Source organism: Akebia trifoliata, chromosome 8, assembly GCF_017979445.1.
Source record: "Akebia trifoliata isolate Shusen 1 chromosome 8, ASM1797944v1, whole genome shotgun sequence".
NCBI classification, from domain to species: Eukaryota; Viridiplantae; Streptophyta; class Magnoliopsida; order Ranunculales; family Lardizabalaceae; genus Akebia; species Akebia trifoliata.
The window spans coordinates 48027934-48055568 of NC_141382.1; the positions used below are offsets into that span (position 1 = coordinate 48027934).

Here is a 27635-nt window from a genome sequence, read left to right on the forward strand (position 1 = left end):
CACAGAACCATTGATCTTTTCCTTGTGTAGGCCGAAGAAAAAGATCTATGGTTCTGGGCCTATGCCACGTACAGACCGCTAATGTTTTGCTGTGTCAACAGTTGATCTTGTTCTCTTTTATAAGTTTTTCTCTTACATAAGCTGCCAATATTATTGAACTCAATGATCTTTACAAGTATGTATAGAGAAAAGGATAAAGTAAACGATAGAAAGAAAGAGAGATGGCCTTAATCAGAATAAGATAAGACACAATAAGAAACAACAAAAGAAGAAGATGGAAACTCTATTAAGCGACCTATCTGCCTTCATCTCCTGCCTTCTCAACCTCGCATCACTACTCCCCATTAATAGCTGGTTCGAATTCGAATATCCATAAAAACCCGCCTCACTTGAATTCCCAAACACTCTTCCATGCACCATTTCCCCAAACATCCCCACCACTGGATGCGTCATCGTTCCTCCAAAACATTAAACATCGGCGTCGCTGCTTGTTGATGCTGATTCAACTGACTAGGAGGAGTAGGTGTTGTGATAAGGGCATAGGTTCCACAAGCAGGAGACCTACTTGGAATCTCTAGACCACGAGAGGGTCCCTTGCCATTGGATTCTTCAACTTCTGGGGAGGAGTGGCCATGGCTATATAGGGGGACCAATGTAGCATGGGAGACATTGGCCTTGCAGATAGGGCACTGTGGCTGCTGCTCTGGGTCGGAGGAATTGCTCTGGAAGTGGAGCCACTTGTATTAGACGGATTGACGCTATTATGACCCAAACCCACTAATTTTGTGTCGTTTTCAAGTCGTATTCGCGGGCCGTGTTAAGATTACCACTCTTAAGAAGGATGGGAATCTTCTGTCCACCCAACCAATGCATCCATGTGTTTCATGTCTATTGGTTTGATCCATAACATAAATGAGTCCATCATGATGTCCAAAAGATCACAACTCTCATGAATTTGATAAGATAATAAGATCAAATACTGTTATCACTATAAAAAAAAATTATTTTATTTTTATGACGGGTTCCAGACCCAAAAGCCCCAGGCAAATCAACTAGTCTCTTAGAACACCATATCTCGTCGAAATCCCCCAAGTACATGTAATACCCTACATACCACACATACTAGGTAAGTAGAGAAAAATCCCTATAGGTGGTCAAAAGGGGGTTTGAACTCAAGACCTCTCACTAAACCATTTGTTGAACCAGATAAATGGTTGCATTTCAATAACAAAACCATATCTCAAAGATTTAGGGTTGATGAAACAAACCTTGTTCATCTACTCCACTTTGTGCAAAGGTACATCTCTTGTTATTGAACGTGAGTCCATTTTTTTTTTCATCATCTTTATTCATGTTCTTTTGTGTATGTCTCTCGTGTTTTTGGAACTTTTAAGTTGAATAGTCTTTTGAATTGAGAAGGTAATCTACCCTTGTCTATGACTATGCTCAAATTATCTCAGTCAATTTTTTATTATTTATGCATAACTAAATTTCTAAATTTATCTTTCCTAATCTTTTGCACATCTATCTCAACATTTAATTTCATAAATATTACAATCAATTTATTAGCATGATGCTTCTTGACTACTCATCTATTTATTTATTTATTTTGATTTGATTGGTCTCAAAGACATCCAAGCAAGAATTCCATTGTGAGGGACTCCCCAATAACTTGTCCAAGATTTTAAAACTCATAGAAAAGTTGATCAATCATATCTTTTGCCTTCTCTTTCATTATGTTTCATTATAAACATAATTGATTTTTGAGAATTAAAATTTTTGTGATCTATTTCAAATGAAAATTTTCAATTTTAGCATGTATTAAATCCATTTATAATATAACAAAATCAAATACCCATTAAACATAGACTGTTAGATGGTACAAGGCACGCAAAAAAACACATTTATTACAAAAATTACAATTTATGCATGCTTAATTTATTTTATAAATACTATTTCAAATAAATAGCTTCATTTTATAACATATTTTAAATATCCTAAGGGTCTTTTTGTAAATTTAAAATATAATAACTACGATAAGCTATGTGCATAGTCATAAAATTCTCTGAATTTTTTGAAAAAAAAATAATAAAATTATCCGAATTAGGGGTTAGCTGATTAGTTCAACGAATTGACAAATTATTCGATGATCTCTCAATTATTCATGAAATATGATAATATTTTTATCCTTCACCTCCAAAAGTTAAGTTGTTTCTACCTTCAAACATCAAGAAGAAGATAGGATTTAGAGAAAGGAACTCAAGGGGTTGGCTCAATGGCAATTTCGGGCTGATAAGTGATTAATGCCTGTAGGTCATGAGTATAATACCCAACATGAGCATTAATTCCTTAGGCCACCCACGAGGGTGCACCCTCACTTACCTGGTGTGTGTGAAGTGCAGGCATTGGACGTGCTTCGGGACTAGTCCTTGGAGAAAGCCATGGTGTATAGACTGGACAAAGCCCAAATAATAGGCCGCGAATCATCCTTGATGTGACACACATTGAAGAGTACATGAGAACTAATTAAAAATTCTGCAAGCCAAAACTCGCTCCCAATTTGAGGCCAATTATATTAGTATTCGAAAGTTGAAATCTTAATGTAATCGGTCCTCATTGAATCCTAATTTCAAGAAGGCAAACAATGAACTTGTTTTTGTGTGCAATATTTACATAGTGTACGCCTTGATATTTTGACACCAAATTAATGAAATAGTTGTATGATTCATTTAATGTAATAATTTCAATCTCTAGAAAAATACTCTTTCATAGGTTTGGGGGAGTCCGACTTTCAAGCAGGCTGTCCGCTTCAAAGTTTTTTCTGGGTTTATGGAGTCATTACGAGTTTCTTGGATCCTACAAATATTGAGAGAAGGCAAAGTGGAAGTCGTCCACACCAAATTTTGGAACCCACAAATAACCTCACCATTACATTTAAACTTAATATGATAAGAGTCATTTTGGTCTAAAAATAAAATAAAATTGTAGTCCACAATCCTATAATTATGTTGATTAAATGTCGAAATTACAAAAATTTCCTTTTTTCGTTGTAATATTCCCTTGTTTCTTCTCAAAACAACTCATCTTGAACCGTACAATTTTGTAGTTCAACCTTCAAAACTCATTGCAATATAGGATTTTAGCGAAGTAAAATAACATGGCAATGTCTATGAGCATAACATGCATCACACATTCCCTTTCCTCTAGTTGTTCATAAAATCAACTTAACCATTGCTTCAAGGTCTTGCTACTATTATTATTATTATTATTATTATTATTATTAGTCTAATGATTTTCTGATGCCCCTTTGTGACACACACCCCCTACACCCCTATCACAGAACCGTATATCATTTGCATCAGGAAACCATAATCATAAATCTTTTTCTTGTGTATCTTGAGGCAAATGATCTACGATTCTGTGATGAGGGCGGCGTCATATTATTACGACTCTTATTATTATTATTATTATTTAAATTCAAAATCTTGGTTGAAAGACATTGGAAACATACTTTTAGTTCATTTCTTAGGTTTTAACACTACTTACATGACCAAGATGCCTTTAATGACTTAAAAAATGCATCAAAGATGACAAGAGGATAATCATGGTTTTTGAATGGTCATTTTCCTTTAATTCATATATATTTATGTATAGTAAACACTTATAAATTTGTGGCAATTCTCAAAGTAACATAAGAAGAAAACACAAAGTCATGCCAAAAGACGATGGGGGTAATATATTATAAAGTTGATTTAAAAGCTTCAATAATTGATGTGTTGTGGCTTTAGAAAACGTTGAATGGAGGGATACGATTCGTTTAGCAGAATCATCACCATCAACACCTTATCCAATCAATGGATGGAATCACCAATTAATATTATCATGAATCATACAGGTTTATTATTTTTAAATATCACATATTTTTAATTAGTCTCAAAATAATGTCTTTCAGATCTATTATCTAGAAGATTATAATACATGGAGTAAGATGTTGGAGGGAATTGAACTAATTTACGGTACGAGAACTAATAATATAAAGGCGCATTTACCAATTACTAATTTCATAGAATATTTTAAAATTGTGAGTGTTAATCGGAAAATAGTGTAGACTAGATTAAAAATAATGTCGAATTTTTCAACAAAAAAAAAAAAATGCAATCCATCATCATGATCGCTAATGCGATACCAAAATTTCCTCTCCTGGTCAGCAGTGGCTCCATGAAATTATGCCTCACCCCATTGTTAAACTTTGCCTCACAATTCACTTTGATTTAGGATTTCTAGCTATTTGATTTTGAACGATTTCATTAAAAATATGAAGCACAAATGTTTTTAAAATTTCCCCCAAAGTTACGACTTTTGTCTTTCGATTAACAAGCTGATTTTGTGTGTGTGTGTGTTAATATCCACTAATGGGCCATATATGAATTTTCGAATAGTTTAAAAAAAAAACATGGAAAATGCTGAAATGACAAAAAGTATTTACTGTGATTCTCACAAATCTGACGTGGGATGTGCACATAACCATAGATGTGTTTCCTCGCGATACGAGTAAAAACTATCTACGGTTATGTATGCATGTCCACGTCAGACTTGTAAGAATCACAGTAAATCCTGTGTCACCCCAGCACGACTCAAAAAACATACCATTTGATAATGCTTGGCATTAATTATACATAAGTATGGGGTAAGTACTTTGTAACCTTCAGATTTTCCCTGAAGAGTGGAAATCTGTTATGGAAATGTAAAGATTTTTTTTTTTTTGAAACATTAACATTCCTCTAATATAAATTATAAAAACAATTTTATTTTTTAAATTCCCTTAAAACTAACAAAATAAATAAGAATTTGGGAAGTTTTTCTAGAAAAATTGTACAGCAGCAGTCCCTAATACAATTTCAGACAAAAACTTTTGTTTTCTTTAAAAGAAGTCACTTGTTTTCTTTAGAAGTTTTATCGACACACGAGTGTTTGATTTAAAATAAAAGATGCAATATGTCAGGGATGATTACAGATTGGTTTCTGTTATGTAAAAATAATTAGGTGGTTTTCAAATATGTATTTTTCATCTATTTAATTTTAGTTTGTCTGATTTTTTCATTTCCATGTATTTCAGAGATTTAGATGCATTATTCCTATTTAAAAGAGAAATTACGGATTTATCATTATTATAAATGATGTTCAATCTCCGATAAATTCCTCAATAGAAAGACTTTCTGCTTATAAGTAAGTACTCATTTTTTTTCTTAAAAAAATTGGGCAAATTTGATCAATTTTGGATCCGAACACTTTATAACTTTAGATTCTAATATTTAGTTTTTGTTACATTATGCAGTGCTTTCCTACCATCACATTAAATATATTGTTATAAAGGGTAAAATGTTGTCATGAAGTGTTTCGTCGAGACAGACCAATCCCGTTTGAACCCTTAGAATTGGGTGAAAGTGCAAAGTGGAGGAATTAAGGTCAAATGCAAAGTAGGGAATGAAGGTGAAGTGGATAAATTTCTTGGATAAATGGTCGACTCTAAGATTATTTGATTTGTTGTATTGGTTCTATATTATTCCATATTATCGGGAAATAAAATTTATGAGTTTCAGTACTTTATATTTTAAGTTGTATTCAATTAGTATTGTTTTCATCTTACCATCTAGTTTTTCATTTAGTATCAAACAATTATTTTTTTTTTTAATATTTTTTTTTGAATCCTATAGGACTAGTAATATAAAAATCTTTGATAAAATTTGCACGAGTTCTACGATTGCGTGGGGTTAAAGTTAGAAACATTAAGACTGCTTTCCCATTTCTGATTGGACGGTTTGCTCAACAAGTTTCATTAGCTCATAGAAAGACCACCGAAAGCTATGAATGTACAAGTATTTGATGCCGGATGTCTGATTACTAGTCATTAATCTATTGTTATCTGCCCTCCTGTATTTTGTTGTTATTAATAATAATTTCCTATTTTGTTTGTTTTTTTGTAAAGGTTGTTACTAACAAAATATAGGAGGACATGGGGTTTAGAATATATGGTTTTGTTCTCAGATTTCAGCCCGATGGATGGAGAGGCAGATCTTTTTTTTATAAATTTGGGTGGGCAGTTACGAGATGGATCAGTATTACCTGATTCCTAGTTACGAGATGGATCAGTATTACCTGATTCCTACTTGATCACTGGTGGTATCATAATTGTATTAATGTCCACTAAACTCTAATTAAACCCCCACTACTTCAAGTAATTTGATTCATTTTCTTGAGTTTACTCAGTTCATTTATGCCTTGGATACCTTTTTCTTAGATGAATGTGAAAGTTACTTATTACAGGGCCTGACTCTTCTCTACACAAGGGTGGAGTAATGACTCTCTACACAAGGGTGGAGTAAGTCTGGCACACATGGCCGGTCGAACTCTCTTCAGAAGGGTATAGTGAGTTCGACTTGCACACCAAACTTCTTACATTATTGTGTAATGAGTATGGTTAACTAGGGCGAATTCTCTAGGGGTGTAGTGAATTTGACAGGCATGGCCGTACTCCCTACACACGTTTAATGAGTTTGGCTAGCTTGGCCGAGCTCCCACTCTTGAATGAAATGGAGTTTCTTGATATTTAGATGCAGAACTCAAGGATCTTTGATCATCCAATCTTTTGAATCATGATATGCAAAAATAATTGACTCCAGATACAGAACTCAAGGATCTTTGATCATCCAATCTTTAGAATCATGATATGCAAAAATAATTGACTCCAGATACAGAACTCAAGGATCTTTGATCATCCGATCTTTAGAATCATGATATGCAAAAATAATTGACCCCCATAATTGACTCCCATAGAACCAATGCAGCTGCTCATTCGTTGGGGGGTCTACAAGTCCCTGAGGGAGTGTGGAGATTTATGAACTTCAGTCTGGAAATGGATATGGTTGGATTGGGAGATTATAGTTTTATTCAATTTTTTTACTTATGTCACAACATTTGTAGAATTCCAAATCTTGATGTCAAACCGTCCAATTAATCCCAATCTAAACATCTCCCAAATTGAACCAAAAACACACGATTGTGGGTAATTTTTTAGATTTTTTTTTTATAGGCTTTAAATTCCTTTGAACGTGTTCTTTTAGGACTTCCCCTAGTTCTTCCAATCATCCTTGCGCTTTTTTTTTCCTTTATATATTTAAAAAAGATTACAACCTTTAAGTAACCATGGAAGAACAAGATTTGTTTAACCGGCCTCTGACCCCAAACATTTGGACTAAGGATTTGATGATGATGATGACGACGACGAACAACTTTGAAGTAAGCTACTGGGCTGAAAATCACCACATGACAAGAGTGTGAGGTAGGAAACACACTCGGTAAATCATCCAAAAATGTCAGGCAGACTTCTAAGGCAAATTCTTACATATCAACGGGCACAGAAAGGCCCATCTGGCCAGAGAAGTAAGCTCTTGTGCTCGAACAAGTAAAATGGAGTAGAACTTCTTACACGCCCATGTGTGACCACTCCAAAGTTTTTTCGTGTTTGTTCAGATAACCATCGGTAGGTAGCGAAAATATGCAAGACAATCCAACATGAACAAAGAGATATCTGGATAGAACTTGGATTACTAAGTCTAACAAAATCCCTTGATGAGTACAAAAAACAAACCTTGCAAGGTTACAAGATAATAAATAAACAATTTTCCATATAGTATAATCATTCACCATGATTCCTATGAAAATGGCGGTAAACTCAGTTGAATTGTAATCTAAATAGCGGCAAGAGACATTTCACCTTAATTGTCACTCTGGTCAAACTCATAAGGAACAATCTCCTCTGTAACATCCAACACTTCTTCAACTTCGACTTCTTTGGCTTCGTATTCTTCTTCCTCGTCACTAGCTTCCCCGTCCCTCAATACCTGCCTATCCATCTTCTCTTCCTCATGCAACTGCTTCCACTTCTTGACCCATCCTTCCCATTCATCCTGCAGCATCTTCCGCTTCTCTCGGTCTTGCTCACTCAATAGCAATGACACATCTTGATCCTCTGCCTCATATTTCTTACTGTACTTCTTAAGGTTCTTAGAAATCTCTTCCTCTTTCTCTGCACTTAACAAGGATGGTGGCCTTGGGCGCCACAAAAACTGTGTCCAGGAAAAGCAAAGAACCCTGGTTCAGTAAAACATCGTAATTGCAAGAAGGCAAGTTCAAATGTCATATACATTCCATGATTTTAAAATTTGGTGACCAAGTTTACTTGGTCGGATTTCGAGTTGACAGGCTAGACTCAATCGAGAGCTACCACAAGAACGAGACAACTAGGCAGCAGACTCGATCAGTCGGGTTGGATCACTGTAAAAAAGGCATACTTCTCATTTTTACAGTTGTTTGTTATTTATAATTTTTGAACACCTTTAATAACTTAAATCTATTTAATAATATCAACTAATATATTACGATTCATCGAGTCAATTCAAGAATCTCTGAATCAACTTGACTTAACAAACTTTGAGTCAAGTAGGTGATTATTCGGCTTCTAAAACACTTGCTGTCTTGAACTTTCTCAATACACATGCAGGGTTAGATTCACTAGGATCTTTCCCATAACTTGAGATAATCGGATGATCATAACCTACCAATTTAAACCATTTTCTATCATCATCATCCATCGTCAAAGCCTTGACCCAAAAATATAGAGGCATTCCATATGATGGTCATAAAGTATAAGAGATGGAAGACCACCAAAGAATGACTAGGCAATTTAAAGATCTTAGTTATGGAATGTAATAGTCAGACAACAGATCTCTTTATTGTTTTACCTGATAGAAATGATCCCTTGGTATCCGATATAGTAACTTCCCATTGAACGACCAGATGTTGAAACCATTTTCCATCTCATGAACTGAAGTAACAGAAGTCGCAACATATCTACAAATGCAAAATTTCCAAATCTCACGATTGAAGAAAGAATCAATTTCATTTTCATTACCAAGTTTCACACAAGAAATCAACTCCCTTTTTTTTTTTTTTACCATTTGTAAAAATCATGAAAAATATAGCAAGGCCTCCAAATAAATGAGTTAGAATGTACCTTCCAGTGGGATCCCATTCAATGTCTGTTGCCAGGAAATGCTCACCAGTAGACATGGTCTCAAGCTCATCAACATTGTAGAATTCCAACTGCCCATTGAGACCCTTCAACCCTGCAAGGATAATGAAGCGACCAACAGGGGACCAGAAGAGAGCGTTGGCCTGCTTACCTTTGAGAGTTGTGAGCTTAGAGACACGTCCCATGTGGTTAGCACTTCGCATTGAATAGAAGCTTATATCATGCCTTGGGCTATCCCCATGGATGACTGCGAACCTGTGACCTTTTGGTTCCCAAGCAAAGGCAATTATCTTGTCATTCTTGTTCTCAAGCTCCAAAACCTCAATGGGGATGTCCCGTTCTTTTATACGGAAAAGCTCAAAGCCCGTGTAAGTGCTTTTCTTTGTTTTCGTGTAACGATCAACCTTAACAGCAAGGTAGTCCCCATTGCTTTGCCAGTACATTTTGCAATCACTAACACTGAATAGATTCTTTTGCCTCAGCTCCTCTTTTCCAGGGATTTGAACAAGGCTCACCTGCGAAAAGAGGTCAATAAAAAACAACATTCTAGAAGGACTAATTCACATGAAAAGCTTCTACTACTCACTCTGGCAGGTTGGTTCCCACCACCCAGCTCAGGAACAAAGAGTGAAAGTATGGGATCCGTCGGAGACCAACTGAAGTCTATCACATTTTCAACCTTCAAAGACTTCTTGTCAATAAGAGTGAAGGTCTCGGTTTCATATACAGAGATCATGTTTTTCCCCATTCTAGCAAAATACTTGTCATCTTTTCCACCACTCCATCTGAAAAAATTAATAATCATTCAGACCATATGAGCTACAGAAAGGATGTTTGTCAAAAGGTGGATATAAATAAATACAATATAAGACAATCACCTAAAAACAGGCCATGACACTCCAGAAACACCCCCAGTCCCACCAGCAGCAAACTCATCTGCACTTCCCTTGAAATCTCTCATTACTTTTCCAGTCCTCACGTCAAAAATATTCAACACGACCCTCTAAATTAAGAGTATGCATTCAAATGAGAGATGGCTCCTTTTATGTCAGTCAAATAAAACAACATAAATGCAGAGTAGGTCTGCTTACATGAGTATCACGAGGATTGCTTGGTTCATGACTGCTATATGTGACCAAATATTTATCCCCAGGAGAGAAATCAATAAGCTTAACCTGTATTTTACCCATTAAAACTATGGCATGAGCAAAAGGAATATCAAGAGAGAAGTTAAATGGAAAATAAAAAGCGAAGAATAAAATATAACCTGAGGATGAGCAAAACGCATGAGGCGATTGAAGGTACTGGCACCTCCCCAGACAGCAGCACCCTGCCTATGAACTGTGGCCAAGTATGTGCCAAGTGGGGACCACTGAACAAAACTCTCGGTCCAATGCTGCCAAACAAAGCTTTAGATTGGTCAATGTTTATTGCTCTCTGGAAAATGGAAGGTTACCAACTTACCATGCATCACAAGAAAAGTAGCAAACTTGGTCACAATCAGAAAACAAAGGGAAAAATTAAAAAAAAAAACGATGGATAAGGCTTTAAACAACAAAAACTTCTTTTTCTGAATGCTTTCAAATATATTAAAACTGCATGTGAGCATGATTCCAAAAAAGAATGTGATTTGAGCAGTGACAGTGCAGTTGAATTAATTGAAGATATGGTTTTAGAAGGAAATGAATGGGAAAGAAGCGATGGTTTATATATTTTATTTTTCCTGGTTTTTCTATTCTCAATACAAATAATAGGCGGAAAGTAGAGTACATTACATATGATACAATATATCATTTTTTTTTCTTTGTGATAAGTGAAACTGGATAAATTATTCTGCCTTAGTAGAAGAAGAAAGATAATTAAAGAGGTAGGATCATTCCATTTTCTAATTTAGCCAAAAAGATCCCCATTGCAGACCCACCCATCAGCAGGAGGGACCACGGTATGTGCACATGTACCACATAGTTTGTAGACTAGTAAGACTACCAAAGTAGTTTTGTGTGTGACAAGGCAACTTTTCAAGGGTAGGCTGTAGAATGCTTAGGCCAGCCTTGGCTAGTTTGATAGCTCACAGGGAACTAATTGTGTTGTTTTACTTTTATAAAATGACAATTATTTTGCTCAGAAGACTACTCAGCATACATGTTTTTTGCATTCAGTGCATAGCGCAGATCCATTTCCAGAGGTAAAGGTGAAGTCAATAGTAGAGTCCCTATTTCCTATCCAGGAGGAGATTCAATAGATCCACTAGGTTATTACTTGTAGAAAAGCGTTGCTTATTAGATCATTGCTGAACCTTGGACACACGTTTGAAGGTTGGACACGAAAATTCTAATCAAAGCCATGTACAGCAATTTTGGCTCTCAAAACCTTGGAAAGTCTAGGTTCTTGAAGTTGACACTGCCAAGGTACCCCGAATACAGCATTTGCACTTAAAACTGAAGTACCCAACAAGGATATGACACTCATTTTGAGGTATTCGGGTAACATAACAAAGAATCATGTAGTACATTCTTTTGGTAGCTAAAGAAAATATATAGCAGAATAAAATTAGGTAGACAATCCCAACAAACAAGAATTTCCATCTTCATTTGCACAGCATGGTATATATCCATACCAAAGTCTCGGAATCACAATAACTGGTTATGATTATATAGGATACAATAATGATTAATATAGATGTGCACTTAGATGTGACAAAGTTTTATTTGATAAGAATGAGAGAGAATCTCATATTGACTTACAGCACGGCGGTAAACAAGCTCGGGCTTCAACTGTCTGGGATCGTTCCATAAAACTTCAGTGTCTGAAGCAGCACGAATGACAAACTGATCACGGGCTTTTTCGTCAGTCAGCCAGTGACGAAGATTTTCCTACGACAGTATACAAGTTAACAACATTCAGAATACATTTCTTGACAAAAAAAAATTAAAAATAAAGGAAGAGAGATAATCCACTAATGCATGACAACAGCACAAGTTCCAAAGTAGAATGGTAGATCACGTCATCGTTGCTTAACAATCATAAATGGAAAACATATTAATGAATTTATTATCGTAGGTCCGCCAAAAATGAGATAAATTGAGACCAACACGCACTGGCTGAACCAAATGTGCACTATTATAGTCTATATGAAAAAAGAATGAAAAAAAGAAGAAAGAATGAAAGGGTGAACTAATGTACCACTTGTCACAGACACCTACAACAATCTTCTTCTTTTTTATAAGTATAAATCTATTGAAGTAAGAGGCAACATCTACAACAATCCTAATACCACAAGAAAAAATCATTTTAAAAAGAATAAAATTAAAATATTGCAAGCATAGTGGAAGATCTTCACGAGACTTCCATGTCTATCCCATAAGTTATTCATTTAAACATTTTATTCTAATATCTACTTCTTTGAAAGCTTACTGATATAAGTCCTACATGCAGGGAACTAAAACGTTCCACAGATTTCATCTTAACCATAAATTTAACCAAAGACACCTAGGAACAAAGTATGAAAACACTTCACACAGTAAGCTCAAATCAAACAAAGGTATCTAAATCCTCAACAATCTCCAACTGCAACATAGATCTCATTGCTACGACTTCTTTTAAAAACTAAAGGAGTTGGTACAGAAAGGCAAAACCTAAAGAAGCAGAGAAAACACAATTTTTTGGAGTAAAAGAAGAGCAAAATGAATTTCGAAGGTTACCCCGGGTATGTATGGATTAGTTTCAGGAGGGGCCCACTCATCCTGAACTTTCATAAACCTGTCAAAGTCGTCAAATAAATTCACAGAAAATATATGCGCCTTGTCCAACTTGTATCCATTTGTCTTCTCTCTTGCAAGTTCCGCTTCCTAAAATTCAATCCAAGGAAGAAAAAAAATAAGGATCAAATACTGACACAAAAGCATAACCAAGCATAATCAACCTCAAGATTTTAGACTACAGTTACTAATTTGGAAAAGTTTATCAACAGAATAAGAATGAAAATTTCTTTTGCGGAATTTCAGCGAACACAAACTATTAGAACGTCGGCAAAAAAAACCAACTTCTTTTTCTATAAGAATTTTAAGAACAATAATGTACTTTCTTGTTCTAGCTTATATAAGAAATAGCCTGTGGCTTCCGAAAAATAGTCTGACAGGCTACCGCATTACCATTTGCATATTTCCTTTATATATGAGAATTTACTTTTACTTCCATCAAATAGACTGAAGGATAGAATCCAACAGACTCAGACCACTGAATTCAGTGGATGGGTTTTTTTATGGAGGGAGGGGGAGGAGGGGAGGGGAAGAGAGGGGGAGAGAGTTTAATTGCACCAATACATAATGACAAAAATCTGCAATTTTTTGAAGAAAAAAATCGTGATTAAATCACGATTTTGATACTTGTCGATTATACAATGATTTCTTCAAAAGTGGTCAGGTTTTTGAAAAAAACACGATTAATTGTGATTTAATTGACGCTTTTTTGAAAAAAAAACCAAAAAATATTTTTACTTTCATATTTTTTCAAGTGTTCTTTTGCCATTTAATATATGAAATATATATTTTTTAATTTTTATATTTAAAAATTTTATTTTAATTTTTTAATTATCTGATGCTTCCCAGATTTACCAACTTTTTCCAAAGCTTTTTCTTGCCGAATTATTCCCGACCCCTGACTGTCACTATGCACCAATATATACAGGAAAGAATTGTTAGTTGTGCTTCAGTGCCCAATATGATTTTATGAAGTATATAATGTTTGATTATATAGCACTATTTAATTCCAAAAAGACTGAAAAACACCTGGGTTACACTTTCCCTCTATACCATGATGATCCATTGGCGGCAACTTAACATTACCAAATATCCCTGGCCTGTAATAGCAGATACTGTACCTTTAAACCCTTCCATATGAAATGTTACATTGTTATATTTAGATTACATTGCTTCACCTTTTTGTTTACAGGTATAAAGGTGAAGGCATAACCACTCACGGACTTTACCAACTTACCAAATTGGTGCCTACATTTACATTGCTTCACTTTTAAAAGAAATTATTTAGAAACGTAGAAGGATGCGCATAATATTGGGTTCTTAAGAAAACCTCTAAGCATATATATGCAAACATAAGTAGAGTAGAGTACATACATTACTACCTTTTAAAACAGATACACTCAAAGGTGATTAAAAAAAAAACAAAACTTTGGCGACCATATCAATTCTCATAAGAGAAAAGATTACTTCCCAATTCAATAACTGATAATGAAATTCATCACAATTGTTGGGTTCAGAAACATGGATCCTTTTCCTCCATTCAAAATCAACGCATTCAGATCCACAGATAAAGCAGATTTTTTGGTCAAAAGCTAATCGATCCAGAGTTGATGAACAAAAATTAAGGTTTTTTCTTTTAAGTTAAAATACTTTTCTCGTAATCGACAGAAATTAGGTCGAATTGGGAATAATACCTGAGGAGTATTGTACTCGATGAAGCAGTATCCCATTGTTTTCTGGTTTTCAGGACTAATGGGCATCCAAAGCCCATCTTCCTTAATTACACCGATCTGACTGTAGATTTTGCGGACAACACCTTCGAGTTTCTCAAACTTTTCAGGTGGAACGACTGGGAGATTATCGACAACGATGACGTTTCCAAGTCCAGATTCGAAATCTAGGGCATCCTCTTCACGTAACACATCCTCATCATCGCTACAGAACCAAAATCAGTGTTTGAAGAACTAAAGACATTGGATTGGAGTTAAGGTTAGGGTTTATACCTTGGTATCCCAAAATCCTCCCCAGGAGGGAGCCATAAAGAGTCTAGACTGACTTTTGAGAAATCGACTCCTAGTCGATTCGCCTTCTCTTCGATTTCCTCCATGGAAATCACCTCCACCATCTCTGCTGCCGAGAGATATAGAGAGGAGAGTTTTTAGGGTTTTAGAATTGGGTAATTCAGATGTAACCCTAAATCGCTATATTCTTTGTTTGATTTTAACTTCTGAATCGGGAAGCATTTTTGGGCGAAAGAAAAATAAATACCCCTCCACGTTTTTCAAACTAATGACATGACCCTTGACTTAGGTATTGTGTGAGAAAATAATGTAAAATTCCCTAAATGCCCTTACCCTAAAGGTTGTCCTCCTGATTTTGCTTGAGAAAAAAAGTTATCCAACTTCAGGTGGTTAACTTGTAGGACAACTATTTTTACCTATTGAATCAATTATATCATAAAATATGTTTTATATGAAATCCATGATTTTTACAAAAAGTCTATCATTCTCTAAAAATTTTACATTATTGTTGAGATTTGTAAATGGAAAGAGAGATAATCTTTTGGTTATTTCTTTTGAAAATGGAATGTTAACGTTTCCTGTATTGTTTCTAATCCTTATATTCTTAATCTTGTTGTTTAGAAATTAAGTAGTGATCATGATTTTAATCCAAAACATATCGCTCAAGTTAACTCGGTATTGGAGTTGAACGAGACCAACTCACAAAATCATTTTTTGACCGAGATTTAGGACTCACGTTCAATTTTTTGATCTGTCTCATAAGATGTCTCAAACGTATTGAAAAACTCATCGGAGACAACTTGGTATAGGGCCTAGATGAGACGAGACACAAAACCAAGTTTTAAAATCATGGTAGTGATGAATGTGCATTTGTGTATCCTGAGGAGTATAGATCCATGATTCTAACACATGTCACATCAGGAGAGTCGATTGAGTATGCCACGTGGGGGAATCATTTTATCCCTGAGGACTTAGTTTTTTTGTTAACTTCGAGATAAACAATTGCATTTACAATCTTTATTTTCCCAATCAATTCTTAATAAGATTGTTCGAGTTCGAGTGATTTTCCATTATGGAATTAGACGAACCCATTTACTTGGTTGATTTCAAATCCAACTTGATCAAGTCCTGGTTAAATTTAGTTTAGGTGTTCTTATATTTAAACAATTTAATTGTTTGTTATTCCATAAAGTGGGATTTTTTATTTACAAAATATTTGACCAATTTACAATTGAAAAACTCCTAATTACTTTTGCAATTTAAATTAATTTATGTTAATTGTTTTTAATCAATTTGGATATGATCGACTCGATTGGTTTGGTGATTGGTTCACATCGAAATTGGCTCATCCTGTCATGATCAACACATGTTATTTGTTCCCAAAAGTTTATTATTGAAACCATACTAACTCATTTAAGTGACATGACAAGTTATTAGGAATGAATGCTCCATGATCCATAGGGAATTTTTATTGATATGCCAAGAAACTCTGGGACGGGCCAAGTGAAAATAATAATAATAATAATATTTTTTGGGCACTCCTTACCTCTTTTTTTTTTCTTCGTCTCCTCCTTTTCCTCATCTGATCTCCCTCTCCCTCTTAGTTTTTTTTTCTCCTCTCTCTCCTTCGATCTTTCTCTCTCTCCTTCTTTGTTTTTTTATTCTTCTTCTCCTCCTCCTCCTCCTCTCTCTCTCTCTCTCTCTGTTTTTCTTCTCATACTACCCGCCTGAGCTATAGGCATAGGTAGATGACGAGAGATGTGCCCTTTGACATGGAGTGTCCACAATAATTTTTTCGATTTTTAGAGGTGCCCCTAAAAATTGGAGGGACCTTAGAGTTTATTGGAGTGTCAATAAAATTTCCCCAATCCATATCAAACCAACATAATAAGCTATACATCTTTACTCATTTGAGAGAAAGGGTTGGTTTATAGTTTATCAAAATCCATATAATTGTTTTCCATCTGTTCTCTATACCCTTATTAGCAATCTCTAGTTTAATTCACAATTTTTTTTTCAAAGAATATTATCCAAATTATTGAATTATGTTGAATAATTCTTGTGTTTTAGGTTAAAAAAGAATAAAATACATTTCTTACAAATTTTTATAAAATTCGATTAGGAAAAAAAAATTGCCACTATAACTTGTTGTATGTTGTGAAGTATAAACTTATAAGTTGTAACATGTAAAACAAGTCCAACTTTGAAATAGTCATGCTTTTAAATTTGGGAGGAATCCAACTTTTTAGGTGACACATTTCCTTTTCATCTTTTAAAAAACAATGGCTTGCTCCTCTACATTTATCTAAGATATCACTTTAATTTTTCAAATTGATGATTTATCCATTGACTTGGGTATTCTTTTATAAAACAATGGAACAATAACATCAATGCCCTCATTAGCACCACCATCATTGTTATCGTCACCACAATATCATTATTAAACCCAATTAAAAATAAAGAAAACAAGTGAATGATTGAGAATAAGTAAAAGCTGGGGTGCCAATAGAAGTTCTCGTATTTTATTTTATTTTTGCTAGATTTCTATTTTTTAGGTTTAGGATGTTATATGAACCTAATCATAATTGTAACTACTGAAATTGTTTGAACAAGTGTTGTAATGTTGAGATTATAATTTGAGACGACCCTTTGCAACAATTGAAGAGTGTGTTTTAATCTTTACTTTGGGTGTAATAAATAATTTAAGAATTTGGGGTGCCAATAGCAGCTCTCCATTTGAACAATAAATATAGAAACACTCATGCTCTCTCTCTCTCTCTCTCTCTCTTAATTTAGTGGTTTGTTAAATCTCTCATATGTTAAACCCTTCTTTTGTCCCATTGCGAATCTATCAAACATATTTATCACTCTCATTTCTCATCATGAGCATTTGTTCCCCCTTTGAACCCTTTAAAGTCTAAACCCATTCAACTTTCTTTATAAGGAGTGTTGTAATTTCGTATGCTTCTTCCTCCAACGAAGGAGTACAAATGGGTATCCAAATCACCGTAGACCCAAATGAAATTGGATTATATATATATAGGGTCCCGTTCACCACCTTATGCTTTACCAAATGTGTTTTGTCTTACATGGGTTAGAAGTTTTGGAATAGGCTGATTTTTGGTGAGGATGATCTCTATGGTGAGGAGATCATCCTCACAAAAAATCAGCCCATTCTAAAACTTCTAACCTCATAAAAAATGGTTTACAAAAAATAGACGATCCACGATTTTTCAACTTGTAAACATGGGGCTAGAAATTTCGAAATGGCCTACTTTTTGGTGAGGAAGATCTAATCGTAGAGATCATCCTCTCCAAAAATCAGTCCATTCCAAAACTTCTAACCCATGTAGGACAAAACACGTTTGGTAGAGCGTATATATATATGGGGAATGTTCAGCACCAAACATGTGAACATTTTGGCAAAACATTTTTCAAACACATGGGTTAGAAGTTTTGGAATGGGCTGATTTTTGGTGAGCATGATCTCTACGATGAGGAGATCATCATCACCAAAAATTAGCCCATTCCAAAACTTCTAACCCCATCAAAAATGGTTTACAAAAAATGGACGGTCCACGATTTTTCAACTTGTAAACATGGGGCTAGAAGTTTTGGAATGGGCTGATTTTTGGTTAGGATGATCTCCTCACCACAGAGATCATCCTCACCAAAAATCAGCCCATTCCAAAATTTCTAACCCATGTAGGACAAAAATGATTGGCTAAAATGTTGGCCAAAATGTTTGGTGTTGAACGGGACCCTATATATAGATATATATGTTCAAATGGGATTCAAGGAGGTATAAACCATTGAACACAATAGGTTTTGGTTTCTATGTAGTTAAGTAATCTAGTGGGGAACATGTGTGATGCTTTGGTGGCATTGCCCTCAGAATCAACTAGCAGGAAGAGTAGTACTGTGATAGTCCACCAAGCAATGAGCCAAAATTTCTTGGGGTCAATGGACCGAAAGAACATGTGAAATGTTATTTGTCATGATGCGCATGTGCAAGTAAGTGTTTAAGGAAAGATCTAAAACTTCACATGGGCAAAATTAAGAGTCCCTCAAACCCAAAATTTGTGTACAACATTTAAAACTATGGTTATGAAAGACAAACAAAAAAAAAAAAAATGAAAGTTAGGGGATAACACTAGGGCAATCCTTTCAGGTTAAGAGTAAAGGACCCGATGATAATGCTTCTATTGTGTATTCCATTGTTAGCCTCATGTGATGTGTTATGGTATGGGGCCCGGTACCCCTGAGGGGTGGACCTAGTGGCAAATTGAGCCTTGATAAGCTCCTCAGGAAGGGTAGATCAAGTGTTCGAAATCCCATGAAACAATAAATTACTTGGGGCCACCCTCTAGGACTCAACCAGTTGCATGTAGGACTTTCGAGGGGGCATTGCATGTGATTGTGGGATTAGTCTCACCAAAGCAGGGACAGATTTACAGTGGGGGCACTTGCCCCCACAAGAATTTTCAAATTTTATGGACCAGTGAGCTATTGCAATAGATATAGTGACAAATAAAAAAATATGCTATAATTTCCCTTTAAAAAAAAATTCCACTCTTAACTACTCTCACAAATATTTTTTTCACTCCTAATTGCCCCCCACAAAAAATTTCTATTCTTGATTGCCCCCACATGGGCAAAATCCTGGCTTTGCCCCGCACAAAAGAGTGGGAATACCCACGAAAAGTGGGGTAATGGAGCCTAATGTATTAGTCAACAAGAGGAGTTACTTTTCTTTTTTTGCTTGACAAGCAATGGGTCAGTATCCGAGGTGAAGGTGGGTTCAATAAGATTTAAACCTAGGCCATTGGATCAACTTTCTTAAAGCCTTCACCAATATATTCAATAGATGATGCAAATCTTCTCTTCGCAATTCTTACCTTGCAATGCACCATTTGGAAGACAAAAGTTGAGGTTTTTTATGCTGTTCTAACCCAAAGGTGACACAAAAATACATGTTGTCAATGTTTAAGGATATTTTATTGGAAAAATCTCAATTTTAAACCAGATTTTTTCTATTTCCAATTGAATTTTTTTAAATTAATCTGATTTGGATTGCATAGCCAATGTTGGTTTAATTTCAATAATAATGGTTGATAATCAGATCTCAATTCAATAGCACATATTGCTACGCAGGCTTGAAAATGATAAATTAGGAGCGTTACTATTGCCACACCAACTGTTACTAACGTCACACCAACAGTTGCAATACTTTGATAATTTAAATAGGAATTGGTGTGGCATTAATAAAAGTTAGTGGGGGCAATAGTAACTCTCTAAAGTATATGGCATTACAAGCATCTCGTACACTTGTTTCGAAAAAAAATAAATCTTATTAACTGACTGTTTCTAGGTCAAAAATTAAGTACGCCGTTAGGGAAGGCGTCATCTAAAGGTAACTCTTCTTGCTGAATGCAGCCCCAAAAGCAACGGAAAAACTAACGGTGTCAGTTGATGCTCTAACCAAATGGTCAAAATCAGTCAAAGTAGATATGATCTCCTTCCTCAAATTTTCCTTTCTTCGTCTCCTCGCAAACCGGACAATTAAAGCAATACAAATCGGTTTCGATGAACCAAAACCGTTTCGGACATTAAATCGGTCCGAAACACGTTTTTTACTCTGCAAAATCTCGAGCTTTCATGGCGGAAAATCATAGTTCGAGAGTTCCGAAAGAAGAAGAGAGAGAAATAGAAGAACAACAAGGAGAAGAAGAAGAAGAGAAGCCCCTGTCTGAGCTACAGAACTGTTTCTCTTCTAATTTACATGATCGTTCTTCGGTTGAAGTTGAGTTCAGAGACCAAAATTCTCAATCAGAAACCACCCTAACAGTACCTTTGTTGATTCCATCATCAGAGAACGATCATGAACCGGATTGGCCCTCTTTAGAATCCAAGGTAAGTGAACTCTTTCATCGCAAATTCTTATTTTTTTTTTATAAAAAATTTGCATCTCTGTTTTGAATCTTGTCTGCATGAGTTAGTAGACTTGAGCTCTGTATCTATTTTTTTGGAACATTTGTTGAATTGGGTGTATGTTGTTACGGTCGTTTGTCAATTTGAATGAGATAGATAGATAGAAAGAGATAAACTGATTTTTGAGGAAAGATTTTTGTTTTTGATTGGTTTAGTTTCCCCCTTTCATTGCATCGATCGTTTATGTGTTTCATTTTGGGAGAAGTAATCTTTGAAATTCAAGTTTTTACATATATACGATATAATTTTATTGTAGAAAGTCATTTGCAATCAGAGAGTTTTGGTCAGATAGAAAATTCATTAAAAGCTCTTGAATTCTAATATTAGTTTGATTTACACTTGGTTGAGTATTTTAAATGGTTGTGATGTGGGAAGATCCGGGTTTAAATACGTTGGTTTGGTGGGTTTTCCAGGATAAATTTGCAAAAGCTGTTCAATACTTCCATTGGTACTATTTTTTCAAAAAAAAAAAAAAATCATTTTTTTTGGTGTTTGATTTATCTGAAAGCAGTGATTTAAACTGTTTTAGATTGTTGTGGCTAATGGGTAGTTCTGATCACTTGGATAATGGACGATGAGCTTCCTATTACCCGACTGTTCTGATTTGTGGGTTGGCTTGTGTTTCTTCGTTTTTAGAAGTGGCAGTGCAATGCTGTCCACCGTATACTTTAGAGTCGGATTAATTGGTTTTGGCTTTTCATTGAAACTGTAACCCAAGTGGTTTGACTATCTATTTTATTTTTTAACCTTTTGTTTCCTCTTCGTTTTTTTTTCTTAGTTACATTCTTGATTTTGTCGTAATTATCAATTTACACATTCGGCCTCTGGGGTTTTTTGTTCGTTGAAGTATAAGTCTACAATCTTTTCCAAACTGCAAAGCTAGATTATAGAAATATAGAGTTAAATCTAGAGCTTATTTTACATAAGTAATGAGTAATTTTGCATGAAACATAATAGTGTCTATTCTGTTGATCAGTCAATCACTGGTTCCTAATGATTCTGTGGTGGTTCATGATTTTTTGTTTTCATATTTAGGGGCAGTTTGGGATGCTTCGTCAAGAAATATTGGCTAGTGTAAAATCTCAAGCTTCTCAAGATCAGGCAGAGAAGCTGGTTCAGGATAAAAGTGTCTGCACACCAGAAGTCGATCAGCAGAATTTATCTGACCTGGAAACTAAGCCTGTTCATGCTATAGTTAAGACAACGTCCACTGATGGATACAATTGGCGTAAGTATGGTCAGAAGTTGGTGAAGGGTTCTGAGAATTCGCGAAGCTATTATAGATGCACTCATGTAAATTGCTATGCTAAAAAGAAGGTTGAGCATTGTGATCGCTCTGGTTGTGTGATTGAGATTCTTTATAAAGGTCGGCACAATCATGAACCACCTCAGAAGATTAAATGCCCTAAAGCGAGAAGGTTTGTATCATCTGTTGAGCCTGATGGAGGGAGTGGAACCAAAGATCGTCCCAGAAAGCTTAGCGATTCAGATCCAGTTACATGTAAGAAAGAACCTAGACATACCACACTTGAAAAAGAACTATATAGCCGGAGTGAGTGTGATAAGAATGATTGTGGTAGGGTTGCGGGGCATGATGATGAACCGGATGCCAAACGAAGGTAAACAGTTCAGTGAGGTTGGTTTTTTCAAAATTTTGCGTCTTATATGGTGTTTTTTGTTTAGATTTTTTAAATCTACTTTGTTTATATAGGATAAAGGAAAGAAATGTTGCATATTCCACGCCTCCATTTAAAACAGTTAAGGAGCCTAAAATTGTTGTGCAAGCTGCTGGTGATGTAGGAATCTCAGGTGATGGATTCAGGTGGCGAAAGTATGGTCAGAAAATGGTAAAGGGAAGTCCTAACCCCAGGTGCATTCTTCTTTCATGGGTAATTTATGGTTTTCTATTTCAATTATATGCCTAAGATTATTGTTTGTATGTGCTATGTAACCGATATTTTCATATCGTGTGTGGTTACTGGCAAATGCTCAGTATATTCTGATGCCAGTATGCCATACTCAATAGTCCTCTCTCCAAAAAAACATTTTTGTTACTGATGATTTTTTCACATAATAATTTTCTGATGGCAGTAAGCCATTGACCAATAGTCCTCTCCCCCAAAAGCATTTTCATTACTGATGATATTTTCACTTGCATACTCAATAGTAATTTCAGGAAAAGAAAGAAATCCAAAGCTTATCATCTCCACATATAAATATTTCTCATTGCATCTGTATTTAGATGCACAATCAGATTATTGGGTCATAATTGATAAAGCTAAGGTTAAACATAGAACAATAATAAAAAGACAAAAAGCAATGCGCAATATGCAACACCTTTACCACCCCTCTAAAAGACGAAATAATCAACTTATTTTTTTTAGTAGTTAAAGAGAAATGAGGTCGAGAAACCAAATGAACTAACCCCGAATGGGGCCGGACAAACTCCAACCATCTACTATCCTTCCCTCGTCATAAGAGTCCCACCTAAACATGAAGCTCTCGAAAAGAATCCCCTTCAATTCGTAGAATAGCTTACACAAAAAGCACAACAATTCAAAATGATGATGACTTCATTGGCGACAAGCTCCTTTCCTTTGAAGACACGCCTATTTCTTTCCTTCTGAATTCCCCACTATATTGTGAATGGAAGGGTGTTCCGCACAGTTCTTCTGCACTTTCTAAAGGGAAGGGAACTCCAATTTTGAAAAAAGTAGAAAAACCAATAGGGGAGGATCCATTCAATGCACATGAGGGAACAAAGTTGGACAAGATGAGTCTTGCAAAAGGACAGTCAATAGAGATATGCTCTACCGATTCTCCATTGGTTTTCCATAGGAAGGAAAAGTTCACTATCAACTTACTATCTTTTCGTATTCCTTTTCCTTTTGTTTCTTTTCCATCTCTTCTAATACATCTCATCTCTTCTTTATGTAATTGCAGCCAGCACTGTCACTGTGACTCATCCCACCATTCTGGGCCACCTCTTACTATACCAAACTTCCTCAAATTTACTCATCCTTCATTTTTACCATTGGATCTTGTTTGTGGTCGCAGTGGTGGTTTGGGACTGTGATGGTGTGGTTGAGAGCGTGGTGGCGGTGGTTATCATGCCAAATAGTTTAGCACCAAACCAAAACCTTACTAGATTGATTCTCTTCTGAGATCTGATCAAACTTGGGGAAACATTTGTGCGTTGGATTTGTTACTTGTAGATAGGAGCAGAACTCCAAAATCCAGTGTTTTAAGTCAATGATGACCATAAGCCATTCAATACTACTATGAAAACATCTAATGTCAACAATTTAGGATTTATGAGCATAGCTCATTCAAATGATGACCATACCTGACGTTATTTTAGTATATGTCTGTCTTGATCTTTGAGAAAGTTCTTATCATCTCTAACAATGTTTTTTTTCTATGGTTCTCATAGACTTCTGGAGGACATAAACGTTTTACTCTTTAATTGTTTCAAGTTTATGCCATCCATTTTTGGGACCATCCATTTCTCTAGGACGGTCTCCTCGGCCTCCTCTTTGTAATTTTTTTTTTCACTTGTTAAATGAAATCTTAGCCTTAGAAAGGTAATTGTCCAAGTTAACTGCCACATGTTTGGAGAATTGAACCAATCTAAGTGGGTCTAATGAACGGTTGACCCAATAATTCAAGTGGGTTTTGCAGTTGTGGCCCAACAGTAAGGAGTTGGAAGCCAACCTAATGACTCACACACTGGTCTCTTTTCTTCAACTTCACATCTACTGACAATACCATCTCTTCTAGTTTCTTGTCTATCTCAATACCTTCGATTTCTTTCGTAACATGACTTGGGCATCACGAGATACATATTGGCTTCAACAGTTTTGTGAAGGAACGGGACTATAAAGTTGTGACTATGACCCTTTTCAAAGGGCGACCTCATATGATCACTAGAAATCTATTGTAATCGTTTTGCTTCTTTGATTATTTTCTTTCAACCTGAACTTCTAGAAAAATTTCAGGAGCTACTACAAATGCACATCTGCTGGATGCCCTGTCCGTAAACATGTCGAGGGGGCTGCTAATGACACATCAACCATCATAATAACATATGAGGGGAAACACGATCATGACATGCCAGTACCCAAAAAGCGCCATGGACCACCAAGTGCTGCTCTTCTTATCGCTGCGGCTGCTGCCATGAATAGTGCACAATTAAAGAAATCCGAAGCTTTAGCAAACCGAAAACCTTCAAAAGGAGAAGTGACAGGTGACAAGGCATTAGAACTCGGAGGTGAAAAGGTGCTGGAATCCGCTCGAACCCTTCTGAGCATTGGAATTGAACTCAAGCCTTATTAAATTCAGACGGTAGGACCCAAAGCCAAATATTATCCATTTGCCTTTATGCATTAAAATGTTGCAGATCAATCAGTGTAAACTAATTAATCGACAGGTTTGATCAAGTTCTGCGAGTCTTTTTAGGTGTGTCTTCTTTTGATTTGGTTCTACTTACTAAGTAATGTATATATGGGTCTTGTACATTCTATAGCTTGTTTGAATCGGGCCAATGGCAACATAGGATTTGTGGGGGCTTCCAACCCGGTATCTTTCATTTTGGAAGAAACATGTCTAAATAATAAAAGTAGCACTAGTTAGTTTTAACTTTAAAAAAAAAAATTATGCTTCAGAGTTGCAATCCTGGACCTCTTAGAGCCAAATCAGTTGTAATGTTTCTGAATCTATTTCCAGATGATGCATGTGATGGTGAACCAAATATACCTTTTGATTCCTATAGACTAGCTGGCTTATCAACCTTGGAGTAGCTATAGATTTGATTATTTAAACCAAAGTTATTATGTCAGTAGCTTTTGGGTACACATAATGAAACTGGCGTGCTCTGCCTCTACTTGCATTTCTTAATTGGCACCCCAACTTTTACTTAATTAAAAATTAAGAAATTAAGAGATTCTTAATTGGCACCCCAACTTTTACTTAATTAAAAATTAAGAAATTAAGAGAACGGTTGTGTATAAGTAAAAATCCTAGTGCCAATAGTAACTCCCTACTTGTTTATGGGGCGCAGATTACTGAACTTTTGAGGCATTATAGGTTTTAAAAAATGGGTGTGATAAGTAATTAGAGAACATTTGATTATATTTTGTTAGGACTTCAAACCCGAAGGTGAAACCCTCCAAAAATAGGCGTATGCCGCTGAGTGCGGCGAACACACGGTATTCTTTAGTAAAAGGCGAAAGAATAGTTCGCTCTGTGCTCACCGCGCGGCTGCGTGATTTGAAACGCATTACTAACGGCTTTATATAGTAATTTGGAAAAGAGAGTTCTTTGCTTCTGAACGATGTGGGACTAACTTGCTTTACTTCCAAGTGCGAGACTGACTACCACTAAACAAGTAAACAACCACCACCCATGTTTTTCTTACCTTCACTTCACTTACTACTTGGAGTAGAGTACCACCACGCACTAACTAGTAATCAAGTTGCTGACGGAAGTTCTTATTGGTGGGCCACCTCTTGTTTAGTGCTTCATCTCGAATCAACATCTTTCGATTCTCTAAGAATGCAAATCCATCAGAGCTGTACTAGTGGTAGGGTTGGGATTCTTCATTTTTTTTTCCTTTACGCTAATAATTTTTTTATTCGAAAATTTTCATTTGTGTTTGTGCTCAGCTGACATGGCAAGGGTACATTATTGTTGATCGTTTTCCTTGTGTATCCCGAAAAAAAGATCTAGGGTTCTATGCCCTTATCACATCGGCCGTGTATACACCAAGTGAAAATTTTCAAGTCAGAAAATCACAACTCTTTTCTTTATCATTTCATCCAATATAAAAATTAAGTACAAATGGCCTTAGATACATAACTTAGGTGGTTTGACACATTGCAAAACAACTTTGAGCTTGTGGATTGAAGTCCAGCTTACCCATCCTAAAATATTTAAAAAGAAAAAAATAACGCTCGTGTTTGTTTTTTTGGGGCTCTATACATAAACATATTTTGAAGAACAAATTAGAGTTAGGCATACCCAAAGAGCAAGAGAAAACGAAAATTAAAAATCCAAAATATAAACGCTTAATGGTATCTCATCCATAGACCATAGTACTCCTAAGAACCACACATTATAGATGCTACAAAAGTTAAAACATTATTGGACAGGGTATGGATAAGGCTTTGGGTGGTTGGGTATACATGTTAAACCTAGGAGTCGGTTGAGGTGGCCATGATTTTCACCAAAATTATTTAGTCACACTATTGAATTGAAGTGGTAATGGAGGAATAACAAGAGTCACTTAAGAGAGGAAAATAATTCAAGGAAATGATTAAGACTGCCTTGTGAAAGATCTTCAATTGAGTTATGACTATGAAAGCATTGCCCCTTCTTAATGTGTTCGGACTTGGTGACAGGGTATGAAGGTCAACTTAGTTGCCATATAGTGGTAAGCCAAAGTCTTGATAAGCTCCTTAGGAAGGGTAAGTCAAGTGTTCGAAACCCCATGAAGTTAAGAATTCCTTGGGGCCACCCTCCAGGTCTAGCTGCAGGTAGGACTTTCCAAGGGGGCTGTGCGTGTGACCGTGGGATTAGTCTCAGAACCAAAAAAAAAAAAAAAAAGTTTTTGCCAGTATCCAAGTGGGATCATATATTGCAATTATATATGGTAGCTCTCTTCCCCAATTGCTACACTTTTGCCCTAATTGTATTCAAAGCATCTTTTAAAGTGTTTTACATTGTTACAACCCCCCAACAGGATGTCATCTACTCAAAGCAGCATGTATCATCTTC

General features: G+C 35.7%; 2 protein-coding genes, 1 non-coding gene and 1 pseudogene across 3 annotated transcripts; 1 reads left to right on the forward strand and 3 right to left on the reverse strand.

The window, feature by feature from the left end:
* Positions 1 to 216: 216 nt before the first annotated feature.
* LOC147397363 (E3 ubiquitin-protein ligase RMA1H1-like) lies at positions 217 to 2487 on the reverse strand (annotated as a pseudogene).
* Positions 2488 to 7573: 5086 nt separating this feature from the next.
* LOC147397364 (eukaryotic translation initiation factor 3 subunit B-like) lies at positions 7574 to 15083 on the reverse strand. Its single transcript, XM_086452948.1, has 11 exons — positions 14853 to 15083; positions 14544 to 14784; positions 12793 to 12939; positions 11836 to 11964; positions 10359 to 10487; positions 10183 to 10266; positions 9970 to 10094; positions 9678 to 9876; positions 9074 to 9606; positions 8802 to 8910; positions 7574 to 8126 (listed from the first exon to the last, which is right to left on the reverse strand). Exons 1-11 carry the CDS (start codon positions 14972 to 14974, stop codon positions 7776 to 7778), a joined length of 2169 nt encoding a protein of 722 aa, XP_086309074.1. The 5' UTR covers positions 14975 to 15083; the 3' UTR covers positions 7574 to 7775.
* A 5274-nt stretch (positions 15084 to 20357) lies between these two features.
* Positions 20358 to 25442, forward strand: LOC147397365 (putative WRKY transcription factor 32). Its single transcript, XM_086452949.1, has 4 exons — positions 20358 to 20783; positions 21897 to 22480; positions 22573 to 22731; positions 24860 to 25442. The coding sequence occupies exons 1-4, from the start codon at positions 20529 to 20531 to the stop codon at positions 25194 to 25196; spliced, it is 1335 nt and encodes a 444-aa protein (XP_086309075.1). The 5' UTR covers positions 20358 to 20528; the 3' UTR covers positions 25197 to 25442.
* A 566-nt stretch (positions 25443 to 26008) lies between these two features.
* Positions 26009 to 26122, reverse strand: LOC147397366 (U5 spliceosomal RNA). Its single transcript, XR_015181236.1, has one exon. It is a non-coding gene; the product is annotated as a U5 spliceosomal RNA (small nuclear RNA).
* Between the last annotated feature and the right edge of the window lie 1513 nt (positions 26123 to 27635).

Bases quoted from the DNA above. Each gene is read 5' to 3' on its own strand.
- LOC147397364 (XM_086452948.1), bottom strand. From the start codon at position 14,974: ATGGTGGAGGTGATTTCCATGGAGGAAATCGAAGAGAAGGCGAATCGA. The intron at 12,940-14,543 runs GTATTATTCCCA...ATTGAATTTTAG, and splicing joins TCGAGTACAATACTCCTCAG to GAAGCGGAACTTGCAAGAGA. The intron at 10,267-10,358 runs GTTATATTTTAT...GGTAAAATACAG, and splicing joins TGCGTTTTGCTCATCCTCAG to GTTAAGCTTATTGATTTCTC.
- LOC147397365 (XM_086452949.1), top strand. From the start codon at position 20,529: ATGGCGGAAAATCATAGTTCGAGAGTTCCGAAAGAAGAAGAGAGAGAA. The intron at 22,481-22,572 runs GTAAACAGTTCA...TTGTTTATATAG, and splicing joins GAACCGGATGCCAAACGAAG to GATAAAGGAAAGAAATGTTG. The intron at 22,732-24,859 runs GTGCATTCTTCT...GAAAAATTTCAG, and splicing joins AAGGGAAGTCCTAACCCCAG to GAGCTACTACAAATGCACAT.